Raw genomic sequence first — 27311 nt, forward strand, 5'->3', positions numbered from 1 at the left:
CGGGCTTACGTGCACCCAGAAGGACCCTAATAATTCAGCAAGGTTGACACATACAAAGGAGTCGTCGCCCGGTCAGGAGGGTGGGGATGAAGACAGAGGAGAATGCGGTGACCTCATCTCCCCATCCACGCTGGAGAGGAGGTGCCCCCAGGAGGCCCCCACGTAGGGGAAGCACTCTTTGTAGAGAGGCCAGTACTGAGCGGAGGCCATTTGCTTTGGCAAGCGGACATCATATTGGCCATGGGAAATGCCCGGAACCAGATGGTGGGAGGCCTGCTGACGAGCTCCGGGCGCCCAGGGCACTGCTCCCACTGACTTTGCCAAAAGGGCAGGAGGGAAGGAGACCCAGGGCCTGGCCTGCTGTCTTCCGGCCCAGGCTGGGCTTCTCCTCTTAGCTCCCTGCACATCACCCCACCTCACCTCCCAGGAGAGAGGGTCAGCCTCGCTGGCATCTGCAGCCCTCCTCCCCACTCTCCAGGTTCAAGTCTCAGGATACAGAAGATGACAGAGTTCTCCTGAGGGCAGGGAGTGGCTCTCCACCCCGCCCCCTCCCCAGTGGCACCCTGACTCATTTACGTCCAAAGTCCTCCAGTAAGTCCAAGTCCACTGGTGCCAGTGACGTGAACTTACACATTTGATGGTTGAATCTTAGCTAAATTAACCCTCACAGAATGAACAAATGCCTGAAGAAATTACCACAGAGGAGCTCTGGTTTGAAGTAGTCCTAATATTCAAGCCTGGCAAACAGCATGAAAACGGTGGCCTGCCCCAGGCCTGCTCGCAGAGTTCCGTCACCCACCCGAGACAAAGCGTCCAGTGATCACACAGGACCCACACCAGTCAGGACTATGGGAAATGCAGACTCACATCCTGTACCCTTAACCACCAGCCATGCCCTCAACATATACAGCAAAATAAGGCTCATAATAGAACAAAGCCACCACAATTCGGAAGACACTTAGACTATGGTTTTTTGTCTTTAGCCCATCTTTTAAGACATCTATATTTGTGTGTGTTCTATAATATATGTAATTAATGTTAACACAAAGTAGACATATAAATGTGAAATATATATATAATATATTTTTTACTGATATTTATATATAGGCATATCTCATTTTCCCGTGTTTATTTTTGTTGTTGTTGTTTTTTGTTTTTTATAAATTGATGGTTTGTGGCAAGCCTGAGCTATTCTATCAGCACAATTTTTCCAACAGGCTCAGATGATGGTTAGCATTTTTTAGCAAAAAAGTACTTTTAGACGTAATGCTGTTATACATTTAATAGACTGCAGTATCGTGTGAACATAACTTTTAGATACACAGAGAAACCAAAATCTTTGTGTGACTCACTTTATTGTGATTCTCGCTTTATTGCGGTGGCCTGGACCAGAACCCGCAATATCTCTGAGGCGTGCTTGTATTCATATTGACATATTTTATATTGATAGTGATACAGTTACAGACATTGGACTAGTTGCTCAAAAATATCTTACTGATGTAGGGCCTGGTCAAAAACACGTTGGCAGCCTGTGGTCTGAAATATCGGGATTTCTTTTATTTCCATCATAAGTCATTGAGAGGACTCTAATTTTGTCTTTAGCAAAAATATACAAATTTCCCTTCATCAGAGAGAGGGAATTTAATGGAAAAAGAAAAAAGAAGGAAGAGTCAGGCTTGGAGTCAGAGTGAAAAATCAGCACTAGCGAGGCCTGTGAAAGGGGCGGATGGTCCTTTTCTGCCTCGTTCCCTCTTTTTCTTGGAGCTCTTGATGCACAGTTGCCCAGAGAGCCCTGGTGCCTGCCCTCCGAGCCCAGCCTGAGCTCGCATGACAGCGGTGCAGCCTCTGCAGGGCCCCTCCCGCCCCTCCAGAGGTGACAGGAGCCCAGGAGAGGGGCCGGCCTGGCCACTCCTGGAGAAAATGGCTTTGAAAGCAAAGCCAAAGCAGCCAGGCACGCTGCCAGCACAGAGGCAAAGCTCAACCAGCCCAGCTTCTGTTGTCCTGTGTTTAGTTCCCATTCCCGTGGTTCAGGGGATTTTCCAAATTCCGCTCCTCCCAAGCGCACACTCCCCAGGTCCCACGTGGCTCCTTGGAACCCGTTCATCTCCAATGCAGAAGGGGAGTCACTGAGCTTCACTCACAGCTGCGGAGGCAGGGAGACCTGAGGCACAAATCCCACAGGGCACACCATCCCCAAAGCCCACTGTAGAGGCTGTTTCAGGCCCACCCTTCCCGCCAGGGCAGAGTGGGCTGTCCCGTGATGAGATGAAAGTGCAGCTGAAATCGGTTGAGATGTGTGCCTGGCAGCAGGCCCCTTCCCTCTCTAAATGGCACATTTTCCATACATCAAATAAGGTCCCCCCACCTTCCCTGCAGCCGCTGAGGGATTCTCCTACTGCGATGGTGGCGGGGGTGGGGGGGATCCCAAAGGTAGGGAGAAGGGTGGGCTAGCAGTGCCCTCTGAGATGTAAGGTGTTTCTTCCCTTCACACCATCTTCTCTGTGAAGAGGGTGATGGGCAGAGAACACTCGGTTGCTGTAGTACTTCTGAGCTTTGGAAAAGTACAAAAGCAGGATTCTGGAAACCACAATCCTTACTTTTAGAGAGTTAGCCAGGGAGAGAGAGAAGGGAGCAGAGAACATCATTTCTATCCTCGGGCCGGGCTGGTTGGCAGGAGGTAGCCGCCGTTGGGAGGCAAAGCCTTGGTTCTGAGTCCAATGGCCAGGACTCTGCTTCAAATGACTGCCTTCCCTCGGGCGATGGAACCTGGGCAAGACACTCCTTCTCCACAGCAAAGTTTCTCATCCACCAAAATACGCCCATAACAGTACTTCTATTTCCTGGCTAAGATGGTTGTCCTTTATCCCAACAGGTTATTCTCCATCCCACCCCGAACAGCCCCAAGCAGTCAGAGTGGCACAAAATGACAGTCTCCAAAAACTGCCCCGATCAAGACCTCAAAATCAAACTTGCTGTCCGAATGGATAAGCCTCAAAACATGAAGCATTCTGGGTAAGTGCTCCTTCTCTGATGGGCAATTTTGGACACGCTTCCATTTATTTCTTAAAATATTTTCTAAATAGAAAAACTGATCCTCAGAGAACCACCTGGAAAGAAATACAAAGGATCCATGGGAGGTTATTAAAATACTTACTCTCATATTTACAGTTGTCTGCGGTCTCCATGGAGGATTGGGTCCAGGACCCCTCACAGATGCAATGGCGTAGGGTTTGCATGTAGCCTGGGCACATCCTTGCATATACTTTAAATTGTTTCTAGATTACTTAAAATTTCTAACACAATGTCAGTGCTATGAAAACAGTTGTTATACTATATTGTTCAAGGAATAATGACAAGAAAAATGGTCTGTACATGTTCAGTACAGACTCAGCCCTCTAGGCCTGACTACATAGGAGACACTGGCCACAACCTACCATTTTTAGAATATTTTTGATAATAGTTGTTTGGATCAAAGGACACGGAACCCATGGATGCAGAGGGCGGCTATGCCATAAGCTTCCTCAGTTCTTAGGATCACTGCACTGTGTTTGCCTTGGTGCTGTCAAGATAGAACCATTTCCTTCTCCTCTGGACTAGGATTCCCAGGACATCCATTGCCTCACTAGAAGCATGCTGGGTGATTCCGGTTTCAGAAGTTTTATTGGCTTCATTTACCTTGTCAAAGGCATTCTGATTTCTCCGACTATGAATCCCTCCCTTGCACCTTCGTTAACAACCACATACAGGAGATGTGAACAGTTGCCATTGGCGACCTTTAAATAATCAACTCATATGAAGTCAGCTTTTCCTCCTTCTTTATATTCTTGGCATACACTGAGTGGCCAGATTATTATGATCTCTGAACACATAATAATCTGGCCACTCAGTGTATATCCTATATAATAAAAGGCTAATATGCAAATTGTCCCCTCGATCAGGAGTTCTACCAGCAGGCAGGCCGGCCAACCGCCCATGTCCCCTCCCCCTGGCCAGGCTGGCCGGACCCCACCCATGCATGAATTCATGCACCGGTTCTCTAATATATATACTGAGTGGCCAGATTATTATGCGTTCAGAGATCATAATAATCTGGCCACTCAGTGTATATTCCAAACTGTTGAATGGGAATTCTCCCGCATATCTCTCCTCTTCAAGGTACACATCCAGGTTTCAAGCAAACGGTTGGAGAATTCTGTGGAGTTTCAGTAGCACAGGGAGAATTCGGCATCTTTAGCAAAACCCTGGCTCACAGAGGGAGTCAGAGAGAGAGAAGTGAGGAGGGGAGGGCAGACCAAAGAGAGGGCCAAAAATATGAATGAATATCTGTCCTCAAAACTGCTCTTTAAAAATTTCCTTAAAGGGATCAGTAGCTCAACCCACATTTCGGGCTGTGGGAGCCCCATACCAGGAGTGTCACAAATACTCCCTCAGGTCATCCCCAGAGCAAACACTTGGCATAGGCATTATTTTTCCCATTGAACAAGTTCCCACATTTTTTTTTCCTTGACTCTGTTGGAAATTGATCTAACTTATATGGATTCAGGGACTTTTCTGTTGATTTATTTGTAAAATTATTAACATATTTCAGGTACCTTGATTTCATAGATGAAAGAAGAAATATATAGCTCACTTTGACCTGTTCCATAGCTATTTAATATCACTAGACTGCCGTTTAAAGATTATCCCTGCCGGGACATATACCAGGAGGGCCTGAAATAGTCCTGAAAAGTGAACAGTGGGCACCTTGATATAGCACCGTCAGAACCAACGTGGGTGAACCAGGGGAGCAACCTGGGAAGTTGCACAAGGGAAGATTCAGGGAAAGTGGAAATATTATGAACTACTTTTTTTGTTTTCATTTAAACTTAAAATAGCTTTACTGAGCCCCATTGTGTGGGGGAGAGTGATAGAAACATCCGAGCAGTGTCACTGCTTAGAGGAATAGAGAGGAATTTTTAAGGAGCCTGGTTGAGGTCATGAGTTGTATTCACTTCACTGTGTATTGAAACATAAAAGGAAACTCAGAATTACTCCTGGTTGGTGGACTGTGCTTCGTTGAATGAGCCCCTGGCCTGTTCAGAATAACTTTCTTTATTGCATAGAAAAATGTCAGTAAGAACATCAACGCTGCCTTTGGCCTTAAGACATTGGTACCTGGGCATGTTTGAAACTTAGCAACTCCTCCGTGCTTTCTAATTATTATCTTTTACATCCATGTAGTGTGTTAAGCTCAGGAAGTGCATTCACTTACATGATCTCATTTCATCCCTGATACAGCCTCACAAGAATTAGGTATCATTATCCCCACATCTTAATAAATGGCCTCTTTCTTCACCCAATTGCTCTAAGATCCTTGGAGTCATCTTGGTCTCTCTTTCTCTCTCATCCTTCATCTCATCCATCATCCAATTCTCCTCACTCCACCTTCAGAATAAATCCAGAGCTCAGCCTGTCATCACCACCTCCACTTCACCATTCGAATTCAAGCCTCCAGTACTTCTGCCCTCATTTGTTTGCACTTGCCTGTAAACAGTCCCTCTGCTGTCTTGCCTCCCTGTAATCTATGTAGAATAAGCCTATCTAATAAAAGAGTAATATGCAAATTAACCATCACTCCACTACACCCACAAGCCACACCCACAAGTCACACCCACAAGCCACACCCACAAGCCAATCAGTAGTGAATATGCAAATAAACCCAACCAAGATGGCTACGGCCACAGAGAGCAGGAGGGAGGCTTGGGTTTCCCCAGCGATGGAGGGAGCCAAGCTTTCCGCCTGCCCTTGCGGGCCCAGGCCTCCACTCAAGGCTACAATGTTTCAATGATAGAAGTTACATAAATCCAAAGAGAAATGGCGGCAGCCATGGAGCTGGAAAGAGCAGGAGGCTAGGGTTGCCCCCGGCGATGGAGGAAGCCAAGCTTTCCACACACCCTGGCCAGCCCAGGCCTCCACTTAAGGCTACAAAGTTTCAATTATAGAAGATACATAAATCCCAACAGAAATGGCTGCCGCCATGGAGCAAGCAGAAGGCTTGGCTCCGCTCCAGGCTACAAAATTTCAATTGTAGAAGATAAATAAACCCCAGATACCAGGGCCTCCATTTGGGGGCCGGCCTGCAAACCACCACAGGACCCTCGCCCAGGCTGCCCCAAACCCCAAGGGAACCCCCACCCTGATCCAGGACACCCTTCAGGGCAAACCAGCTGGCCCCCACCCGTGCACCAGGCCTCTATCCTATCTAATAAAAGAGTAATATGCAGATTGACCATCATTCCAACACACAAGATGGCTGCCCACATGTGGTCAAAGATCCTGCCCCCATATGGACACAAGATGGCCACCACAAGATGGTCAGCAAGGGAGGGCAGTTGGGAGGGACCAGGCCTGCAAGGGAGGGCAGTTGTGGGCGATCAGGCCAGCAGGGGAGGGCAGTTGCGGGGGGACCAGGCCTGCAAGGGAGGGCAGTTGGGGGCAATCAAGCCTGCAGGGGAGGGCAGTTAGGGTGACCAAGCTGGCAGAGGAGGGAAGTTGGGGATGACCAGGACTGCAAGGAAAGGCAGTTGGGAGGGACCCAGGTTGCAGGGGAGAGCAGTTGCGGGGGGGACCAGGCCTGCAGGGGAGGGCAATTGGGGGGGACCATGCCTGCAGGGGAGAGCAGTTGGGGGAGACCAGGCCTGCAGAGGAGGGCAGTTAGGGGTGACCAGGCCTGCAGGGGAGGGCAGTTAGGGGAAAACAGGCTGGCAGGGGAGCAGTTAGGCATCAATCAGGCTGGCAGGGGAGTGGTTAGGGGGTGATCAGGCTGGCAGGCAGAAGCGGTTAGGGGAAATCAGGAAGGCAGGCAGGCGAGCAGTTGGGAGCCAGCAGTCCTGGATTGTGAGAGGGATGGGGATCGGGCCTAAACGGGCAGTCGGACATCCCTCGAGGGGTCCCAGATTGGAGAGGGTGCAGGCTGGGCTGAGGGACCCCCCCCCCCCCCCCGTGCACGAATTTCATGCACCGGGCCTCTAGTTCTTTTATAAAACACAAGTCAGATCCCATCACTCAACTGCTGGAGAAACTCCCACTGATTCCCCAATTCATTCAGAGTAAAAGTCAATGCTGTTACCATGGCTATGGGGCCCTGTCTGATGAGGATTTCATTACCTCTCTGACCTTGATCACTGCTCCAGACATACTGGCCTCCTTGCTCTTCCCAAAGACTCCAAGTGGACCCCCATCCCAGAGCCCTTGCTGCCACTGTTTCCTCTGCTTTGAATGCTCCTTCTCCTCCATGCAGATGTCCATGTGGCTCACCTTGGTTTCTGCATGTATCTGCACCTTATCAGAATGCCTTTCTGGGCCTACCTGTGTACCCCCTCTCTTTCTTACTCTCCTTTATTTTAGAGCACTTATCAACATCTCACATATCATAACTTTCTTTATTCGTTTGTTGTCTGTCTTCCCCACTAGACTGTGAGCTCCTTATCATTAGGGACATTTGTCTCCTTTGTTCAAGGAAGCGACTATAGAGCCTGACATGAAATAAAAGTCCAATAATTATTTGTTGCATAAATAAGTGAATGAATGAGCCCCCATTTTACAAGTAAGGAAACTGAGGCTTAGAATTCACATTTTACAAGTAAGGAAAATACTTTTGCCCAATTCAGAGTAAGCCTCAGATCCAGGTCTAGAATAGTTTCAGTACAACCTTAACTACAAACCTGAAACTTAAAATCAATGAGCCACAGTCCATCATCCTGGAGTAATTCACAACAGTACTGATTTTCCTTTTATGTTTTAACAAGTCCTTTTTAAAAAATAATTTTTTATTTATTGATTTCAGAGAGGAAGGGAGAGGGAGAGAGAGATAGAAACATCAATGATGAGAGAGAATCAATGATCGGCTGCCTCCTGCATGCCCTCATTGGGGATTGAGCCTGCAACCCAGTATGTGCTTTGACTGGGAATCTAACCATAACCCCCTGATTCATGGGTCAAGGCTCAAGCACTGAGCAACACCAGCCAGGCTGTAGCTCTGCCTTTTAATGAGAGTATTTATTTAGCCTATTTATATTTAACATAATTATTGAAATGGTCGGTTTAAATTAAATTGCTATTAGTCATCTTGCTAGTTGTTTCTTGTTTGTTCCATATGATCTGTTTCCTTTTTCCTCTTTTTCTTCCTTCTTTTGAATTAATTGAATACCTTTATTATTCCATTTTATCTTCTTTATTATATTAGTATATAGAAAGGCCAATTAGGTCAATTGCCTGCTGTAATCTTCGGCACTACCACTTACTAGCTGAGGGCAAGTTGCTTAACCTCTCTGGACCTCATTTTGCTCAGCATGAAATGGAGGTAATGATAGCGCTGGCCCCGAAGGTTATTGTGAGGATAAAATGAGTTCATAAATGTCAAGCATTTGATGTAAGGTGAGAGCTACAGCTACAGCGGAGTCGGTGGTGTTTGTTACCATTGGTGTTGTTTGCATTCACCCATGCTTTGCACCTTTCCTCAGCCATGGGTCCTGCTAGGCTGCTACAAGAAGACTGAGCCACTGGAGTCTCAGCCCCCAGCTCCCTGCCCGCCCCCGCCCCCTGCCCCGTTCTTTCTCACTCCCCAGGGAGGGGAGGGAGGCCTCCCGGTAGGAATCATGGTTTTTGTCTCACTGTGACTGTTCTTCTTAGAAAAAAATTGTCATGAAGAATTTCTGGGGAGGAAAGATTTTGCCCAGAGAAAACAAGTGCCTCCCTCTGCACCTGGACCAGGGCAGCACCAACCCCCCACTTCTGGGCTTGTCAGTCACTCTGGCTCCTTTGTGAGGTGCTCACTGGCTGCCTATCCCTAGGCATTCTAATGGAAGATACACAATAAAACATTTTCCCCATGGATACCTATTGAGTGCCCATCATGTGCACGCTAGTGCTAAGCACAGTAGGTGCTTAATAAACAGCTGAGGTGCTACTTCACTTACAGTCACAAACACCACGTGAAGGACACGGTCCCATTTTTTTATTCCCCCCAGGTGCTGCCCTGCCAAGTAGTCCAGGGCAGGGGAGCCTGAGGCCAGGGAGTCTTCCATGCATTTAACTGGGATTCCTGGGACTTAAGTTGAACCCAAGTGCACCTTCCTCATCTCTCTTTTTTTAAAAAAGATGTTTTTATTGATTTTAGGGAGAGAGGAAGGGAGAGGGAAAGAGAGATGGAAACATCTATAAGAGACAAATATCAATCGCTGCCTCCTGCATGCCCCCTACTGGAGATTGAGCCTGTAACTTGGGCATGTGCCCAGACCAGGAATCAAACTGGTGACATCTTGGTTCCTGGGTTGATGCTCTACCACTGAGCCACACCAGCCGGGCTTCCTGGTCTCTTGTTAGTCCTTTGTAGTTCACTCTGGACTCTCATAGAACTAAAATGCCACAGGGAATGGCAGGGATGTCAGTGGCCCACTGGCATGGGATTTACCAAAATGCTACAAGACAGGATGTATTAGAATCATGGTGCAAAATGTGACCTGGAGACCCAAACCCAGACATGTGCACCTCACCCTATTTCCCAACAGATATGTGCCTGAAAGCAGCACATAAATTGAAATAAAGAATCCAAAGGTGAATCCTTTGCAAAGTTGGTAGTTACAGACTCTTTCTACTACCACTAGTAGCAGCAAGAATAACAACACTCAACAGCAATGCCTAACATTATCAAGATCCTACTACGTTCCACTTACTGTGCTAAACACTTGACACGCATCATCTCCACGAGCCCTCACAACAACCGATGGAGTAGGTGCTGTGCTATCCCCACTTACGGCCGAGGAAACTGAGGCACAGGCAGTTACGCCAAGGGACAGCTCATGTCAGGCCCAGTACTCTCACCTAGGTGTTCCCACTCTGAGTTTGAGATATAACCACCAGTCCAGACTTCGGCTCACTGTACCACAGTGCTGATTTATCTGCTCATAAATCCAGATTTCCACATATCCAGGCAGCCTGGAGAGAGAGTTGGGGCCACCAATGCCCACACAGACAGCTGTCTGTAGGGTGAGGGCCAGGGGCACCTGTGCGCCTGCAATGACAGACTTCGTCTGCCCCAGTGCTTCCCCTTCAGTTTATGAGCACGGCTCACCCTGAGAGAAGACAGCGCAGGAGCCCACCAGCCAGAAGCAGGATGTTGCAGCCCTCAGTTTGCTCCATTTTGACACCTTCTGGCATGTGCCACATTAGCGATGGATTCTGAGGAAAACCTCCGAGGGAAAGCCCCCCTCCACACAAATCAACTGCCACTTTCCACAGGAGGGCTGCTGCGTTTTCTCTGATCCACTCGACTCGCCCACCCAGAGCCTTTCCCCAGAAGTCCTCTCTGTCTCTCTGTCCAGCTGAAATAACTATTCCTGGTCTTATTTCAATAAAGAAACCAAGCTTGTCCTCTAGACCAGGAGGAGATGGTAGGGAAGACAGTGCCCTAGAACCAGGCTGTTCTGGTTCTAGATTAAATTCTGCCAATGCCATTCACCGCTGGAGCCCTAGGGAAGGTGCTTGAACTTTCTGAATGTCAGTTTCCTAAACTGAAAAGTAGTGTTAATAGCAAACAATAAGTGTTTTTGTTGTGCCAGTTATTGTTCCAAGCACTTTATCTCTCACTAGCTACTTTAATCCTCATGACAGCCTTTGAAGTAGGTCCCGTTGTTATTATCCCCATCGTAAAGGTCAGAAAACTAAGGCCGAGATATGTCTAGTGACTTGCCCAAGGTCACACACAATCCTAGGCAGCATGGCTCCACAGTCAAGCTCTTAACCTCTCCGTGTGGGTGCAATGAACTCCTGCGAAGTGCTTGGCATAGCACAGAAGGCGAGCCGGACTTCTCTCAGCAGTGGCTGGTGTTTTTATTCTGAAGAAAAGTTAGTGATTCCTTCTGAGTTACATTCTATGGGAACAAGAGAACTCCTTTTCCTACTTCCATTCTCATCAAGTAAAACTAAACGCTTTAGATGTAGTAGCTGCATTCATTGTTTCTAATCTCTTTATGTGGATTTAGGTTAAGGGAGAAGAGAAAATGAGTAGTAGCTGCCAGTATAATTTCAGAAATGATGAGACTGTTACAACCTGCCAGTCATTACTAAAAATATAAAATTCTTCAAGCTAAGCTTCCTGGCCAGCCCTGGGCTCCGCTCAAGGCTACAAAGTTTCAATTATAGAAGATAAATAAATCCCAGATACCAGGGCCTCCGCTTGGGTCGCCGGAAGGCATGGCCAGCCTGCAAACCATCACAGGCCCCTTGCCCAGGCCGCCTCATGCCCCAAGGGAACCCCCACCCTGATCTGGGACACCCTTCAGGGCAAACCAGCTGGCCCCTACCCATGCACCAGGCCTCTATCCTATCTAATAAAAGAGTAATATACAAATTGACCATCACTCCAACACACAAGATGGCTGCTCCCATGTGGACACAAGATGGCCACCACAAGATGGCCAGCAGGGGAGGGCAGTTGGGGGCGATCAAGCTTGCAGGGGAGGACAGTTAGGGGTGACCAGGCCTGCAGGGGAGGGCAGTTAGGGGCAATCAGGCCAGCAGGGGAGCAGTTAGGCATCAATCAGGCTGGCAGGGGAGTGGTTAGGGGTTGATCAGGCTGGCAGGCAGAACCAGTTAGGGGCAATCAGGAAGGCAGGCAGGCAAGCAGTTGGGAGCCAGCAATCCTGGATTGTGAGAGGGATGTCCAACTGCCCGTTTAGGCCCAATCCTACCGGGATCGGGCCTAAACGGGCAGTCGGACATCCCTCGAGGGGTCCCAGATTGGAGAGGGTGCAGGCTGGGCTGAGGGACACACCCCCCATGCACGAATTTCGTGCACCGGGCCTCTAGTTTTATCATAAGGCAGCTTTTATTGGGCATCTACTTCCTGCCATGCCTCATGCTTATACTTCTCAAGCATCACCTCACTTAATCCCCCCATACACCCCTGGCCCTGTTTGGAGAACACTGGGAGGTTAAGGAGCTTGCCCAGCATCTCAGGGTAATTGGCAGAACTAGCGCTGGAAGGCTCCTCATCAGCACAGACAATAACCCTCTCTGTCCTTGTCCCTGGCTCAGTCTCCGTTTCTGCATGAATATGATAATCTATTACTTCAAGAGGGTTGAGAGCTCTGTCCAGGACAGCAATGTGGTCCACATAATACAGAGCTGACCGAGTTGGCTTCAGGGTGACGAACAGCCATCCAACCGTCCCCACAGCCTCAGCCTGGGTCCGGCCCACCCCCTCTCATCTGCACACTGTCACCCTCTCCTGGCTGGCTCCCTGCTTCTCTTGCCCCTCCCATCAACAGCACATTCACCACCATGGCCACTGGGGTCATCTTAAGTAGAAATATAACCTTAGTTTTCCATCCTTATTTAGAATGAGTGTGTTACTGATACAATTTACCCAGTAAAATGTCACTGCTGTGAAGTGAACAGAGTTTGGGGCAAGAGTGGAAGAGGGGAGACCAGGGAGAAGCCTATTGCCAGGCCCAGGTGGATGTGACGTAGTTTGGGGAGTAGCAGTGGAGATAGAAATAGGCAGGATATACTTTGGAAGGAGAACTCGAAAGACTTGGTGATGCATTGCATGTCTTTATGCGATGTTTTTAAAACTCATCTGAAATCATTATAAAGGTTGCTCTGCTTTTCCAAGAACATGGCATTCAAAACCAATTAAAATATTGCAAATACTTATTGACCACCTACCATGCACAGTTGACCCCTCAACTGTTCTGCAGTTAGAGACACCGAACCCCCGCACAGGCCCTTCACATCCGCAGATTCATCCAGGGTTGCAGTCCGCCAGAATCTGAGGCTGGGAAACCACGGTTGGGAATACAAAATTCTGTTTTTGATCCACTATTGATTGAACCTGCAAATGTGAAACCCTCAGATACGACAGGCAGACTGTACAGTAATTATTGGAAAAAAATCTGTGTATTAGCGGACCCGCACAGTTCAAGGGGCACTTCTATCAGGAACTGCACTAGGAAATTGAAAGGGAGAGGTGTCTGTGCCAGAAACCTAGAAAGAAAGGACCAGATTCCTTCCCTCCAGGAGCTCACAGTCCAACGGGTGTGTGAGGATAAAAGCAAGTAAGTGACTGCTGCCAGCACAGAATTGACTTACGCAGCCCAGGAGGCGGTGGCATCAAGTAAGGATAGAGACTCAGGAAGAACCTGAGTTCTAACCTCAGGTGCGGGGAGAAGGCACTCAGGCAGCATAACTGTGCAAAGTTATGGATGAAGGTGTGAAACCACGTGGTCAGGAATTACAGACAATAAAGGTGCCAGCTGAGCCTGGAGAGTTCACCGGGGCCAGAAAAGGCAGCGCTGCCAGGTCAGGTCAGGATGCTGCATGTTGTCTTTAGAGGCTAAGGCTTCCCAGAGTGTATTCACACCAATAAGGGCACTCAAGATGGTTTACTGATCCACAGACAAGCATGTATTAGTTAAGTAGATCCTAATGCATTTTAATTTGTCCTGCATCACATATAATTGGTGTATCAAGGCTACAATGTAAAGTTTTCTTTCTAAATAAATGTATTCATGTTAAATAAGTCAACTCAAACTTTCAAGTGAATCATAGGATAAATAGGCGGGCAGATATGGGATAAATTATGAAAGTGGAATGTGAGCGGCCAGAGTTTGGGGCTCCCTTCATGTAAATGGGGAGACCCACTGGAGTTTCAGCGGGGGAGGCGTGAGAGCACTACAGATGGTGGCCCGATCCCAGGACCAGGAGGAGGAAATCATGCTGGGTTCCCTGAAACCCCTGCAGAGGTTCCCCCCGCACTGTCCCTGGGTGCGCCCCTGTGGCCGGGGCTGACTTGGTGGAGCTGTGAGGGGAGGACTGAGCAGAGGAGGAACTTTGCAGCAGACGAATCAGGAGCAATTGAGGAGCAAGGAGGCGGGGACAGAGGTGCCAGGAGACTCCCTGCTTCTCTTGAAGGTTCTGGCTTGAAGGTCTGAGTAGATTTGGGCCACCGGCCACTCCAAGGGCCCCTGGGATTTGTCAAACAGCATCAACTGTAATTAGGGGCATTGTTCTTTCTGCTCCAAAGCGGAAATTCTGTCTGAATCTTGGTGAAGTGAGGGTTTGGAAGTTGTCCCGTTGGTTCTGACAGCAGATGAAGCCAGTCCTGGGCTGGAGTGTTAGAAAGTGTTGGGGTTTGACCAGCTCTCTCCTCACCTGGCCTAACAGAGTCTGAAAACCACCAGCCTCCCTTCCTGGATCAGCGCCAGTTCAACATGTAACAATCCACAGGCCTTGGGGTAATTAATGAGTGAATTAGCAACACTGGTCTTAAAATCTCTGGACAGCTTTGACCTTGCCTCTGTGGTCCTTAACCCTCCTTTTTATTTCATGTTTCTGTATAAAGATGAATTTCCACCAACAGAAGAGTGTTTGGGGAAAAGGGAAGAGTACAGGGATGACTTTCTCTGTTGACTTGAAACTTCTTCCAACTTCTTCCCTGTAACGTATACACCTGCCTTTGGCAGAAAAATAAAAAAAAGAACCTGAGGGAAGGTTTTCCTGAATGAAATGTGGTAAGAGGTAAAGAATTGGTAGTTGTAAGATTTTTTTTCTTTGCACCACACCTGTTAGGAGTTTCCCCGACCTAAAAGACTTAGTGGGTGTACACAGTAAGTCACAACGTAACTTTCTCAGGGTGCTCCTGGAGCCAGTCAGTCTGAGGATGGGAAGTGACTTGGCTGCTGTTTCTTGCTCAGCTCGAATCTGCTTTCTCTTTCTGGGCCGTGTGCATGTCCTTGTTTCTGAGCACCAAGCCTCACGGTCAAGTGTATTAAACGATGCACTCACACAAGCATTAATGCAACTGTGTCTTTTCCCTTTTCCTTAGGTATTTATGGGCCATCGGCAAGAACGTCTGGAAGAGATGGAAGAAAAGGTTCTTTGTGTTGGTGCAGGTAACTCTTCAACTCTAATTAATCAGCCTTAAGAGCCATCAGTTTTAACCATGTGGCAGGATTAATGGATAGTTTTTAATGGATGTAAACTACCTGAAGCACACATAGCTCAAGCAGCAGCTCCATGAAATTTTGCCCTTACAGATCCATGTAACCACCAACCAGAGGCATACGCACATTTCCAGAATCCAGGGTGTTCCCTGTGTTCCTTTGCCTATTTTTATATCACTTTAAATTTTTTAAAAATCCATGCATGCTCATTAATTTCTATTCTGGTAATACAGAATTATGTAAGACTAGAGGCCTGGTGCATGAAATTTGTGCATGGGTAGGGTCCCTAGGCCCGGTCAGCAATCAGGGCCAATCGGGGCCTTCTGGCTGCCAGCCAGGGCCTTCCTTTGTTCCGCGCTGCCCCCTGGTGGTGAGCACATGTCATAGAGAGCAGTTGAACTCCTGGTCGGTCAAACTAACGAAGGGGACAATTTGCATATTAGCCTTTTATTATATAGGACCAGATGCCCGATGCATAAAATTCATGCAAGAGTAGGCCTTCCTTCCCCTGGCTGCCGGCACCAGCTGCCCTCTGGCACCCGGGACCAGGGCTTTGTCTGGAAGGACGTCCAGAATGATGTCTGGTCTAATTAGCATATTACCCTTTTATTATTATAGATAAGTAGGAGAACTCCCACCCAGCCTGTGGCGGGGGACCCCAGGGATGGAGCAAGCCTGTGCCTATTTAGGGCAGTGGGACACCAACATTGTTTTAGAAGAATCTGCTGTTTCTAAAGACACTAAAATACTCCTGAGAAAATTCAGAATTTAGTTGGGCTTTTTCACATCTATTTTATTGTTTGTGTGTTTATATTTAACTACCTCCACTCTTGTTGATGCCCAGGCTTCCAGAAGTCTCAACTGACCCTCTATAACGATGTTTACAGTCTGGAACGTATATTTCCAGATAGACTTTCTTTAACCAAAAATAATCAACTTTTCATGTTGTTCTGCAAATTGCTTTAAAAAATCATTGTAGACATTTTCCCATGTTTGCACATATACCTCTGGCTTTATTACCTGTAAATTTCCCCCCTTTTCTTTTTTTCTTATGATGGGAAATTTTAAGATTTACTCTCTCAGCAACTAGAATTTTCCTTTTTGATAGACTTCTGGGCTTCCCCAAATGGGACTATTATTAACCATGCAGCACAGAACATTGGTGTATACAGGTACAGATATGGATGCAGATATTGATACTAGTAATACATTAGTAATATTTAAATAGTATCTTTGCTCTCGAGTATTTCTTTAAGAAAAAAATATCCAAAAATAGTAATACATGTCTTTGAAAATCCCTCCTTTTTTGTTTGTTTGTTTGCTTTTTGCATCAGAATTTTTCAGTTTGCGGAGGAATTTGCTATTGCCTCTTTTTAATTGCAGGCTCCACCAGAGCATGTAAACTATAATTCAATTTGCGAAAAGTTAATTTCTGCTGTACTCTGAACAATATCACAAAGTGCGCCACCTTAATTTAGTGAGTAAGGTGTTTATCGGGTAACTGTGTTGGCTCTAAGCACTAACTGGTATTTAGATCACTCTCAGTTCTGAAAGCTCACCATGACACAAACACCTCTTGGGCCTTGAAAGTTGCACCAACCCTGAGCTCCTAAGACTAGACCTTCTACAGATCTACTCACGTGCCTACCACTGAGACAAAATGCTTCTCTGGCTGTAAGCAAGAGATGATCTTTGCTTTCATATTGCTATGGGGTACAGCAAAACCGTAAAGTAAATTAGCCAAATGAAAGGTTTGGAATTATGTCCAACCTCCAAAAAAAAACCATGGCTAAGCAATAAAGGAGATTCTATTTTGAGATACATTTCTCGGACTACCAACGGACCAATATCTATGGAGCACCTGCTTTGTATAGGGCACATTGGTAGGTCATAGAGAAGGACTATGAGGCCCTGTCCCTCACTTCCAGAAGAACTCTATTAGAGTTCTTTACAGGCAAACAGACTCAAGCTAATTAAGATCTTTTTTAAAAGAATGTATTGGAAGGCACTCAGATAGTTCATGGGATTGCTAAAAAGGTTGAATGACCAGTCCTTACTACAAACAAAACCAGTTCCAGAAGTCTAGGTCGTGGGAACCATGGCTAGCATCATGACAAAATCAGCTCTGACCATTTTCTGTCCTCCCATCTCCACTCAAAAAGCCAAACCTGAGAGAGAGAATTGGGTTGGTCCAGCTTGGATCACGCACCCAACTTTTAGCAGGGGCAGGCGATGGCACTTTGATGATCAGGCCCATGGAGCTGTCTCCAGTGCAAAATCAGGATGCCAGTGCCAGGAGAAACGGATGCTGGGCAGGCAAGAGGAGCTGATGCCCAGTCTGAAGAGCACAACACAAATGGAGAGACAAGCTATATCCAAAGAAGCAGTGCTAAGTTATGGGTGGTTCTCCCCTCAGTGCGCTCACATGGCCCGGCAGCCTTTCGGACTTCCCTGGGACTCTGCCTGGCCTCCCCCAGGACACTATGTGCTGTTTCAAGGCCAGTTCTGTTTCTGATTCACCTTGACGTCCTTCCCTCTTTCCCCCACTGCACACATACACTTCCTCCAGCTCAGTGTGTGGCACGGCCATTCGGGAAATTGTGGAAGGGGAAGGGAAAGGAAGAGAGAAGAAGAGCCTGGATAGTGACAACTCCCCGGAGGAAGAGGGACGAGAGGCCCTCTCACCATGGTAGGGAGTCTCCCCTCCCATATTATTGGTCCACTGTGCCCAAAAGATTTCAGGTTAAAATCAGTTTTTGTTTGGTCTTCAGCCAAAATATTTCTGAGATATCCACATCCTCCACCCCCCTGTTTAGCACCATACAAACCATAATATTCTATGGTTCTTCTAATAATGTTCATTATTGCTTACATTTACATGATCCTCAGAGTTTACAAGGTGGTCATCCAGTTGGTCTTTACAATCTTTCTGTACCATAGAGAGGAGAAGTTTTATCTGCCTTTTACGTTAGAGCAAATTGAGGTTGAATGACTCGCCCAAAGCTCATGGCCCCTAGGCAGCCAATGAAACCTAACACAGTTCTGGTATTTAGACTCTGTGGTTCTTCATACAAAACCATGTCACATTAAAAAATGGTCATTGGTCCCAGGAACTGTATGCTTCACATTATAAAAGTGTTCTCCATTCTCAGATCTTGGATCTAGGATGTTTTAGTCAATGTTTCCTCATTAAAACCTTCCCTGACTACCCAACTACACTAAATCCCCAAGCTCTTACAGTGCCATAGATCTCTTTTTAATACTTATCACCATTAATATCACATTTCTGAGCTAATATAATTAATGTCTACCTTTCTGCTAGGCATGAGGGCAGGGACCACATCTGGTATTGTACATCTTTATATTCCCAGCACCCACTTACTACCTAAGTATTTGGCGAATGAACAAATAATTGAATGAATGAATGAATCTGCCATACAGAAAGAAGTCTTTTCTAAAATATATGTATGTGAACTTTGAACAAGGGCTAGTGACCAGGGTTCGGTAAAAATGACAGCTGGATCTTTGATCATTCTTAAAGAAAGATAGTAAAGGCAAGAACAGGGGATTTAGACAAAATGCATCTCATTAGTTGTATGTCCAAGTACTATAATCTCCTATGGATGCTGGGAGGAAGAAGAGGGTGAGTCAGGAACAAAAAAAAGACCAACCCTCCTATCTGGACTCTAGTTGCTAATTATAATTGAAACTCCAGGCAAACTTAAAATTTCAAGACAGTTCCTACATGTAAAAACAGTGGTTCTCAAGCTTTAGTGTGCATCAGAAATACCTGAGACACTTATGAAAAGTAGAGATTCCTGGACCTCAGATTCTGTTTCAATTGTTCTGACTTAAAGAATCTGAATATTTATAACCTACCCCCACTAGATACACACACTCTAGGAATGTGGCCTGCCCACTCCATACAAAACATTATTGCAAACCTCTTCCTAGTTTAAATAAGTGGTTGGAAATAAGCTAAGGGTTCCTTGTGTATCTGAAGTTTAGCCACCTTTAAAACAAAAGCAAAAAGATTGTACTCTCAGGAGTCCCAACAGCCAACTCCATGATTCCATGGAAAGGTGCATTCCGGCTGAAAAATCCCCAGCATGTGGAAATTGTAGTCCTTTACGCCCATCTCTCCAGAGTGCATTTTCAGATTCTGCTGGACATTTGAGATAACTAGATCTTTATGTTTCCTCTTGTGCTGGTCCAGGCTCTCAAGCTGGGCTGGTTGACTCTCTGACTCGCAACGTGTGTTCTAGGCTCTTCTATGCTATTATTGCAAAGATGCTCACTATTTCATTAATTTTCTTTAAAATACAGTGTCAGTAGAATTCTACTGGGACATGAAAATATGCATTTCATTGGGAATAGTGACATCACTTAGTGATGTCTTGTGGATGCTTTAAAAAAATAAAAAAGCTGCCAAACTTTTGCTATTCCTTCGCCCTCAAGCACTCTGAAAAAACTGAGGTTCCCCACAAACTTGAAATAAGTAGAAATATTCAAAGAGAAATCATTTTTTATCCCTTCCTTGATTTCCTAAAGTAAGTCACCAAACCCCAAATTAAAATGGTCCTAATAAACCAACTGCTTGAGCCCAAATGTTGTCAGGAACAACTTCAGCAGTATTACCAGAAGGGGGCAGCAGTGTACAGCATTCCAAGAAGCAAGCAACTGAAACAAGAAAAAATAAAACAGCCAGGAGCCTATAGTAAGAGTAAATGCAGGATCTTGAAATAACACCCTTCTGTTGTGATTTTTTCTGTTCTCAAGTGAGTGTCTGCAACTCTATATTTGTTTGGCAAGTCATCACATTAGCAAACTGTACCATGTGGTATTGCCAGAGACAGGTAAAAATCCTGTTCCAGCAATATCTGTAATTACGGTCACATCACGGGGGATCAGCTACCTATAGAACCAGTAATGGGTTGGAAAATCCTGGTGCTGTGCTTAGAGTCATACTATATGTAAGTTAATGAGAAGAGAGAGAGAGAAAAAAAAAACCTCTTTATTAGATCAACTTTCTAGAAAAAAAAATCAGACTCCATTAGTGAATACCCACTGTATGGGGAATAAAACCAAGATATATGACTCCATAAGCCAACTCTATATTAGAATGTCAGTGCCAAATGCCAGGAAACTGTTTACATCAATACATGTGTTGAGCATTTTCTCTGTGAGGTCACGCACACTGTATAAAGCCCTCCGCTGCTCAGAGAATCCCCCGGCACCAATAAGACACAGGTAAAATGCAGGTGAGGACTCAGACTTAGATAGGTGACAGCTTATCAGAGCTGGGGTGGGGTGCAGGCCTGTGGGACCACCAAGCTTGCACTCCTAAATCTCATTTTTAAAATACCACTTTAAGAGAAGAGGGTGCTATTGGGTTTTCTGCTTATCACGAGAATAATACATATCCTCTTATGAAAATACCCCTAGTGACCTGGCTGTATGTTTCCCTTGAAGCCCATCAAGGCCTTGCAATATCAGGAACAGGTTCTGCAAACTCCATGCATTATAAAGGCACAAAGTCGTGCCGACAGGTTTCATCAGGAACCAACAGAGGGCAGCAGCAGATAAAGCAACCAGTAAACACGCTCCCTTTATCTCCCACTGGGATCCTCGGGCCTCCCAGGCCGAGGTGCTGCAGGGCTTGAGAGCGCCAATTTCTCTTGCCTTCAAAAAAAGAAACAAACTTCACCATGGAGAAGGAGACTAAGAATGTCCCCAGCAGCAATCAAAGTTCACTTAGAACCTGTCTCTTTCAATAAAGGGAACTAAGAGATGAGGGATATGGCACCTTTTCGCCAAGGCATTTGACATCGTGGATGGTAAATATGCCACGAGCCTGTAGCCTGAAGCCCGAAGGATGCTCACTCTCCCACGGGCTCCTGGCAGACAGGCCAGAGCAGTAATGTCCACCCAGGTCTGGATGCACCGTGGCGACAGGTCCTGAAGGCCGCCTGCAGCCACAGGCCCACCCGGCACTGGCATCCCACCCGTGTGGGTAATGTGGGCTACATCCGAGACAACGGCCGAGCCAAGGGAGAGGATGGCTGTAACATGACTGGCTCCCAGCAATGGCACGCTCAGTGCTTATGACAGCATGTCACTCCTGCCTCTGAGATGAGCAGAAGACTTTTCAGAGGAACCAAAGGCTCTCTTCAGTGGAATGGGGAGGTGCGGGGGGGGGGTAAAGTAGGAGGCTTGATGCTGAGAATTGGCCTGGAAAAATGAAATACTAAAAAAAATCAAAACGTTGGGGCATAAATAAATGAATGACCAAAAGGCCTGTGTTATGATGTGAGCTTGGCAGTCGCGGCTAGGGCCACAGTCAATTGCCACTATTTGACCTGCAAAAATGGCTGTTTCATGTGGTTTATCCCAATTAAAATAACAGCAGTGACGGTAGCAGCAAACTGTTATTAAGCAATTACTGAGCACCAGTAACTGAGTCTAAGTGCATTCCATGTGAACCCATTCAAATTGAGTGAGGAGGTTGGTTCTCAGATTATATCCAGTCTACAGATGAGGTCACAGGGAACCAGAGAGGCTGAGTAACTTGTTCCATGCCACACAGCCAAAGGTGACAAAACTTATTTGAACCCCGCTCCTGCACACAGGGCCTCAGGGGAAAGGACATGTTAAAAGTTGAGGTGCCTCCTGGGAAGGTGGAGGAAGGATGTATTAAAGGCTGAGGTGTCTCCTGGGGAGATGGGCTCTGAGGCCCGGCCTCTCCGTCTGTCTCTCCTCCAGGTCAGTCAGTACACCTTCGCCATGTGCAGTTACCGGGAGAAGAAAGCGGAACCTCAGGAGCTGTTGCAGCTGGACGGCTACACTGTGGATTACACCGACCCCCAGCCAGGTACCAGCCACCCACAGGCCCTGAACCCACAAAGCCCGCCCCCTTTCCAAATCAATGCTCCACTAATATCTGTTGGGCATTTACTTAATTAAGCCTTGTTCCCAGGCTTTCAGAGGCAGGTGACCAGGATAGCCACACAGTCCCTGGCTTGTGGAATTTCCATCTTGGTTGAGTAAATGCCATCCCGATCAAGAATGTTGGTTTTATTCAATGGATCCCTGTAAAATCAAAACAAAATCTATACATATCCCCCCAAAAATGTCTATGCACACTTTGAATAATTATAATGGCAGTGTTTATTAAAATACATTTCATTTTCAAAAGTGAGCTATCGCCTGTTAAAATGCATACACATTTTTTGGGACACCTTGCATATATTTTTTACATAGTTGTGCCCACATCAAGTATATACTATACCCTAGACTGCTAAAAAAAAAAAAAAAAAAAAAAAAAGAAATTCCTGAAAAAAGAAGTCCTATAGGAACACCAAGGACTGTGTGTGTGTGTGTGTGTGTGTGTGTGTGTGTGGTTCTTCACCAGTGATTGTGTATTGTGGTTGTATAGTGTGTCTCCATGTCCAAGCCTGCCCGGTACATCCAGATCTGCTAACTACATTTCCAGGCTGGCCGATGGCACGTGAAAAGAAAGCGCTCCCTAAATATCTTTTTTCCTAAGAAGACACCAATCCACAAGCATAGGCATCCAAGCCCCTAAGCCTGTGTAACTAAGAGAACCATGAGAATAGTAGTATTTCTCATAAGTTCTACTTCCTGCCCCTCACACCTCTCCCCGCCACCACCCATTTTATCTTCTTCCCAGAAAAAAATGAATAGAAATCAGCCTCAAAGAACCTTCAAAATGGGTGGGGGTGTGAAATCATTTCAGCATATTAATGAACAACAAGCACCAACAGCCCTCTCCCAGAGAAGTTTATTTTTATGCCAAATCTGCACAAGGAAGCATTTCCAACCATACTGCATTATTTGGCCCAAAACCTTTTTTTCTACTCCCATATTGCTCTTCCACATGCAACAAAATACACATAAAAGAAAAACAGAGTTAGAGAGAAGATGGGGTGTTAACCTGGAAGAGTGTGGCTAGGAAGGCCCTGGGCCCAGTCCACTTAGGACAGTGGTCAGCAAACTGCAGCTCGCGAGCCACATGTGGCTCTTTGACCCTTTGAGTGTGGCTCTTCCACAAAATACCATGGCCTGGGTGAGTCTATTTTGAAGAAGTGGTGTTAGAAGAAGTTTAAGTTTAAAAAATTTGGCTCTCAAAAGAAATTTCAATTGTACTGTTGATATTTGGCTCTGTTGACTAATGAGTTTACCGACCACTGACTTAGGGAAATTCGAACCTGAGGCACTTAGTCCGGCCTCACGCCCAGGAGGCAGTTAACATCCCCCCAGAGCTGACCACAGAAAGCCTGAGTTAAAGGCTCTGCCTGGAAATCCTTCATCACAGATAGAACCTACTAGAGTTTGAAACAATGTCACACAACATCTCATTGAAAGGATGTGGCTCCTGCATTAAAAAGCCAACCTTCGGGTGTTCTATGATGGTTTGCGATCTTCTCAAACCATTCAGTTCCCTTCAGAGAAATGGGTTCCACCTTTGCTGAGACCTGCAGGTTAAGGTGGGAGGCTAAAGGGCCAACATGAGAGGGTCACATCTTCCGACAGTTCACCACTTTTCCCTCCACATGATTGCACTTGGTCCTCTCCTCAACCCCACCCCTGATGGAGACAGGACCAGGGTTGTGGTTCTGTTTTGTAAAGGGAGAGACTGGGCTGGGACTCGGGACCAGTCCATGCCCCCTTTGGCACTTGGAGTAGCTGTAACTGTCATGTTATCCTGGAAGCACAGCCTCTCCCCACAGAAGGGCAGGAGAGGAGGAAGCTCTTCTGTCCACCAGCCAAGGAATGTGCACATCTATTAGAAAGCTCCTCTTCCTTTTATCACATTGACACCATGGGACATCCCATCTAATAAAAGAGTAATATGCAAATTAACCATCACTCTGCTACACCCACAAGTCACGCCCACCAGCCAATCAGAAGCAAGTATGCAAATTAACCCAACCAAGATGGCTGTGGCCACGGAGCAAGCAGGAAGCTTGGGTTTCCCCGGCAATTGAGGAAGCCAAGCTTTCTGCACACCCTGGCAGGCCCAGGCCTCCACTCAAGGCTACAAAGTTTCAATTATAGAAGATAAATAAATCCCTACAAAAATGGTGGCAGCCACAGAGCTGGAGAGAGCAGGAGGCTTGGGTTGCCCCCGGCGATGGAGGAAGCCAAGCTCCCGCAGCCCTGGCCTGCCTTGGCCTCTGCTACAAAGTTTCAATTATAGAAGATAAATAAATCCCAGATCCCAGGGCCTCTGCTTGGGTCACCGGGGGCCATTGCCAGCCTGCAAACCACCACTGGCCCCTTGCCCGGGCCACCCCATGCCCCAAGGGAACCCCCACCCTGATCCAGGACACCCTTTAGGGCAAACCAGCTGGCCCCAACCCCTACCCATGCACCAGGTCTCTATCCTATCTAATAAAAGAGCAATATGCAAATTGACTGTCACTCCAACACACAAGATGGCTGCCCCCATGTAGTAAAAGATGGTTCCCCCCATGTGGACACAAGATGGCTGCCACAAGATGGCCAGCAGGGGAGGGCAGTTGGGAGGGACCAGGCCTGCAAGGGAGGGCAGTTAGGGGCAATCAAGCCTGCAGGGGAGGGCATTTGAGGGGGATCAGACCAGCAGAGGAGGGAAGTTGGGGGTGACCGGGCCTGCAGGGGAGGGCAGTTATGGGCAAACCGGCTGGCAGGGGAGCAGTTTGGCATCAATCAGGCTCGCAGGGGAGTGGTTAGGGAGTTATCAGGCTGGCAGGCAGAAGCGGTTAGGGGCAATCAGGAAGGCAGGCAGGCGAGCAGTTGGGAGCCAGCAGTCCTGGACTGTGACCGTTTAGGTCCGATCCTTTCTGGGATCGGGCCTAAACAGGCAGTCAGACATCCCTCGAGGGGTCCCAGATTGGAGAGGGTGCAGGCTGGGCTTAGGGACACACACACCCCCCCCATGCACAAATTTTGTGCACTGGACCTCTTGTAATTTATAAGTTCCTTTACCAGTGATGTAAAAGAGAAGTAATTTGATTGTGTTCTTGAGAATAATAAGCAGCAGCTTCTTTGCCTTGTGTGTGCCACATCCTATTTATTTTCAAAGTAACATTTGATTGAAAATGAGATTTAAATACTCCTAATTGTCATAAGAAAAGTCTAACTCGGAATTTCTCAAAGAGCACTAATTAGAAATGAAGTTCCTGGGCCCCAAACCCATGACCAACATAGAAGAGGGGAGAGCAGAATCCTCATATTTCAGCAAGCCTTGTGGGGCATTTTATGCACAGTCAGGTTTGCCAGCTAGAGGTGGAAGTAAGGTACAATTTAGCCAGTGCCCACAGAGGTGTGAGGAGTCTCCCCAGCTGCCCTCTGAAAGGTGAGTGTGCGAATGGAGAGGACTTCTGAGCCCATCTGCACCACCCTCCCCCCGCCCCACTTCTTGGCTTTATCCAGGCTGTCAGTGGGCCCAGCTGTGGAGTGTTGATGGGGCAGGTAGCCTTGTAGCTGTGATGTCCTCACCTTTGTATCATCCTGGGACCCCGTGGTCACCCAGACATAAGCATTCACACTCAATCGCCTTTACCTTGCTTAGGGGCCTTGGCATATCCACTTAGGGAACTGGTAAAGAACTCTGTAAGTGTTAAATACAGGCTACTTGTTTTCAGCTAAAGACGAAAACACTGCACCCTACCTTTCCCTGGTGCGACAATCTCTCAATTTCTATTAGAGTAAGTGGAGAAGTTTTCAAATAAAAGGATATTCATTCAAAATAATTCAAACCACTAAATTAATTCTTTCACAGCTTTACCATTGTAAATGGCTCCATCCATGTGTGCTATCGGCCAGTCTCTCCCCCAGGGAGCTGGCCAGCACTCTGTGCCTGGTCAGCCTCCGTCTGTCCCCAGAGTGTCCCACTGTGCCTGACAGGACAATGCCTGTGCCATGCTCCACGGAGAGCCTGTGCACTGCCACATGTCACGTTTCGCAGGTCCTGTCGCCAGGAACTGCTACCTTGTCTAACATGATGCCCAGAGGAACGTGTTGATGCTCACTGCGCTTTCTCTCCCTGGTTTCCTTTCATCCGCTTGCTCGGCTCCCTTCTTGCTCTCCTTGGCATGGCCTGGTCTCCGTGTTTTCTGGAAAAGCTCTGTTGCGCTCCACTGCGGTCATGGTCACCACTGCTGCTGCTTTAGATGCTTCTCTTCACCCTGCTGCCTCCAGGAGGAGGTTCCAGTGCTGCTAATGGCCGATCGCAGGGAGCTGTCACTATGCCCGGCCGTGTGTTTGGGCCGTGCAGCCGAGTGGTCACAGTCCTCAGCTCTGTGTGCCCGGCCTTGTGGTCGGGCCGTGCAGCCCAGTGGTCACAGTCGTCAGCTCTGTGTGCCCGGCCGTGTGGTTCAGCTGTGCTGCTCAGTGGTCACAGTCGTCAGCTCTGTGTGCCCAGCCATGTGGTTCAGCTGTGCTGCTCAGTGGTCACAGTCCTCAGTCTGTGTGCTCGGCCGTGTGGTTCAGCTGTGCTGCTCAGTGGTCACAGTCCTCAGTCTGTGTGCTCGGCCGTGTGGTTCAGCTGTGCTGCTCAGTGGTCACAGTCCTCAGTCTGTGTGCTCGGCCGTGTGGTTCAGCTGTGCTGCTCAGTGGTCACAGTCCTCAGCTCTGTGTGTCTGGCCGTGTGGCCCAGCCGTGCATCCCAGTGGTCATGGTCATCAGTCTGTGTGCCTGGCCGTGTGGTCTGGCCATGCAGCCCAGTGGTCACAGTCATCAGCCCTGAAGTTAGATAGCGGGGACCAGAAGCTCACCTCTGATGCTCACAGGCCTGCTTTGAGTTCATGGGCTAGTTATCGCCTTCTCTGTGACTCCATTTCCTCATTCACAAAATGGAAATAATGTACTTACCTTAGAGGGCTATTGGGAGGATTAAATACAAATCTGAAAACTTCTTGGCATCCTTCTCTCTCTACCTCTGCACTTTGAGGCAACCTGTGAACGGACTTTGTGACCTTAGCTGCAGCCCTGGGAGAGGCGGGGGGAGCGGGGAGGGAAAGTTCCTACCAGTGGTGTCTACCTGGCATTCACTGACAGATCAAAGCAGCTTATCCCACGGGAGCCTGATCTGCAGCAGGTCTGATGGCCACTCTCCTTTGAGCACCATCTTGCTCGCTTCTCAGGGCTTCAATCGTCCCTCAAAGATCTTCATCTTTCTCTTGCCCCCTCCAGAATTTTCCTTCTTATCATGTCATCCATCCATTTCATCAGGTTTTCCCAGCTTGCTCACTGTACATTAGCCTACCCAATTGGCACATTCTAAAAAACCCTCCTTAAAAAACTAGGAAAAATATCCCCCCA

At 47.3% G+C, this 27311-nt stretch overlaps 1 protein-coding gene across 16 annotated transcripts in view; it reads left to right on the forward strand.

Moving 5' to 3' along the window:
- Window positions 1-27311, forward strand: part of CADPS (calcium dependent secretion activator) — a 459193-nt gene that overhangs the window by 279850 nt on the left and 152032 nt on the right. For all 16 annotated transcript variants that reach the window (XM_080671526.1, XM_080671528.1, XM_080671527.1 and 13 more), the window contains exons 8-10: window positions 2873-3012; window positions 14867-14933; window positions 21747-21855. In XM_080671526.1, the coding sequence (XP_080527652.1) occupies window positions 2873-3012; window positions 14867-14933; window positions 21747-21855 (316 nt within the window). The remainder of the gene's footprint in view (window positions 1-2872; window positions 3013-14866; window positions 14934-21746; window positions 21856-27311) is intronic.

This window comes from Plecotus auritus, assembly GCF_963455305.1.
Source record: "Plecotus auritus genome assembly, chromosome: 6".
Lineage (NCBI taxonomy): Eukaryota > Metazoa > Chordata > Mammalia > Chiroptera > Vespertilionidae > Plecotus > Plecotus auritus.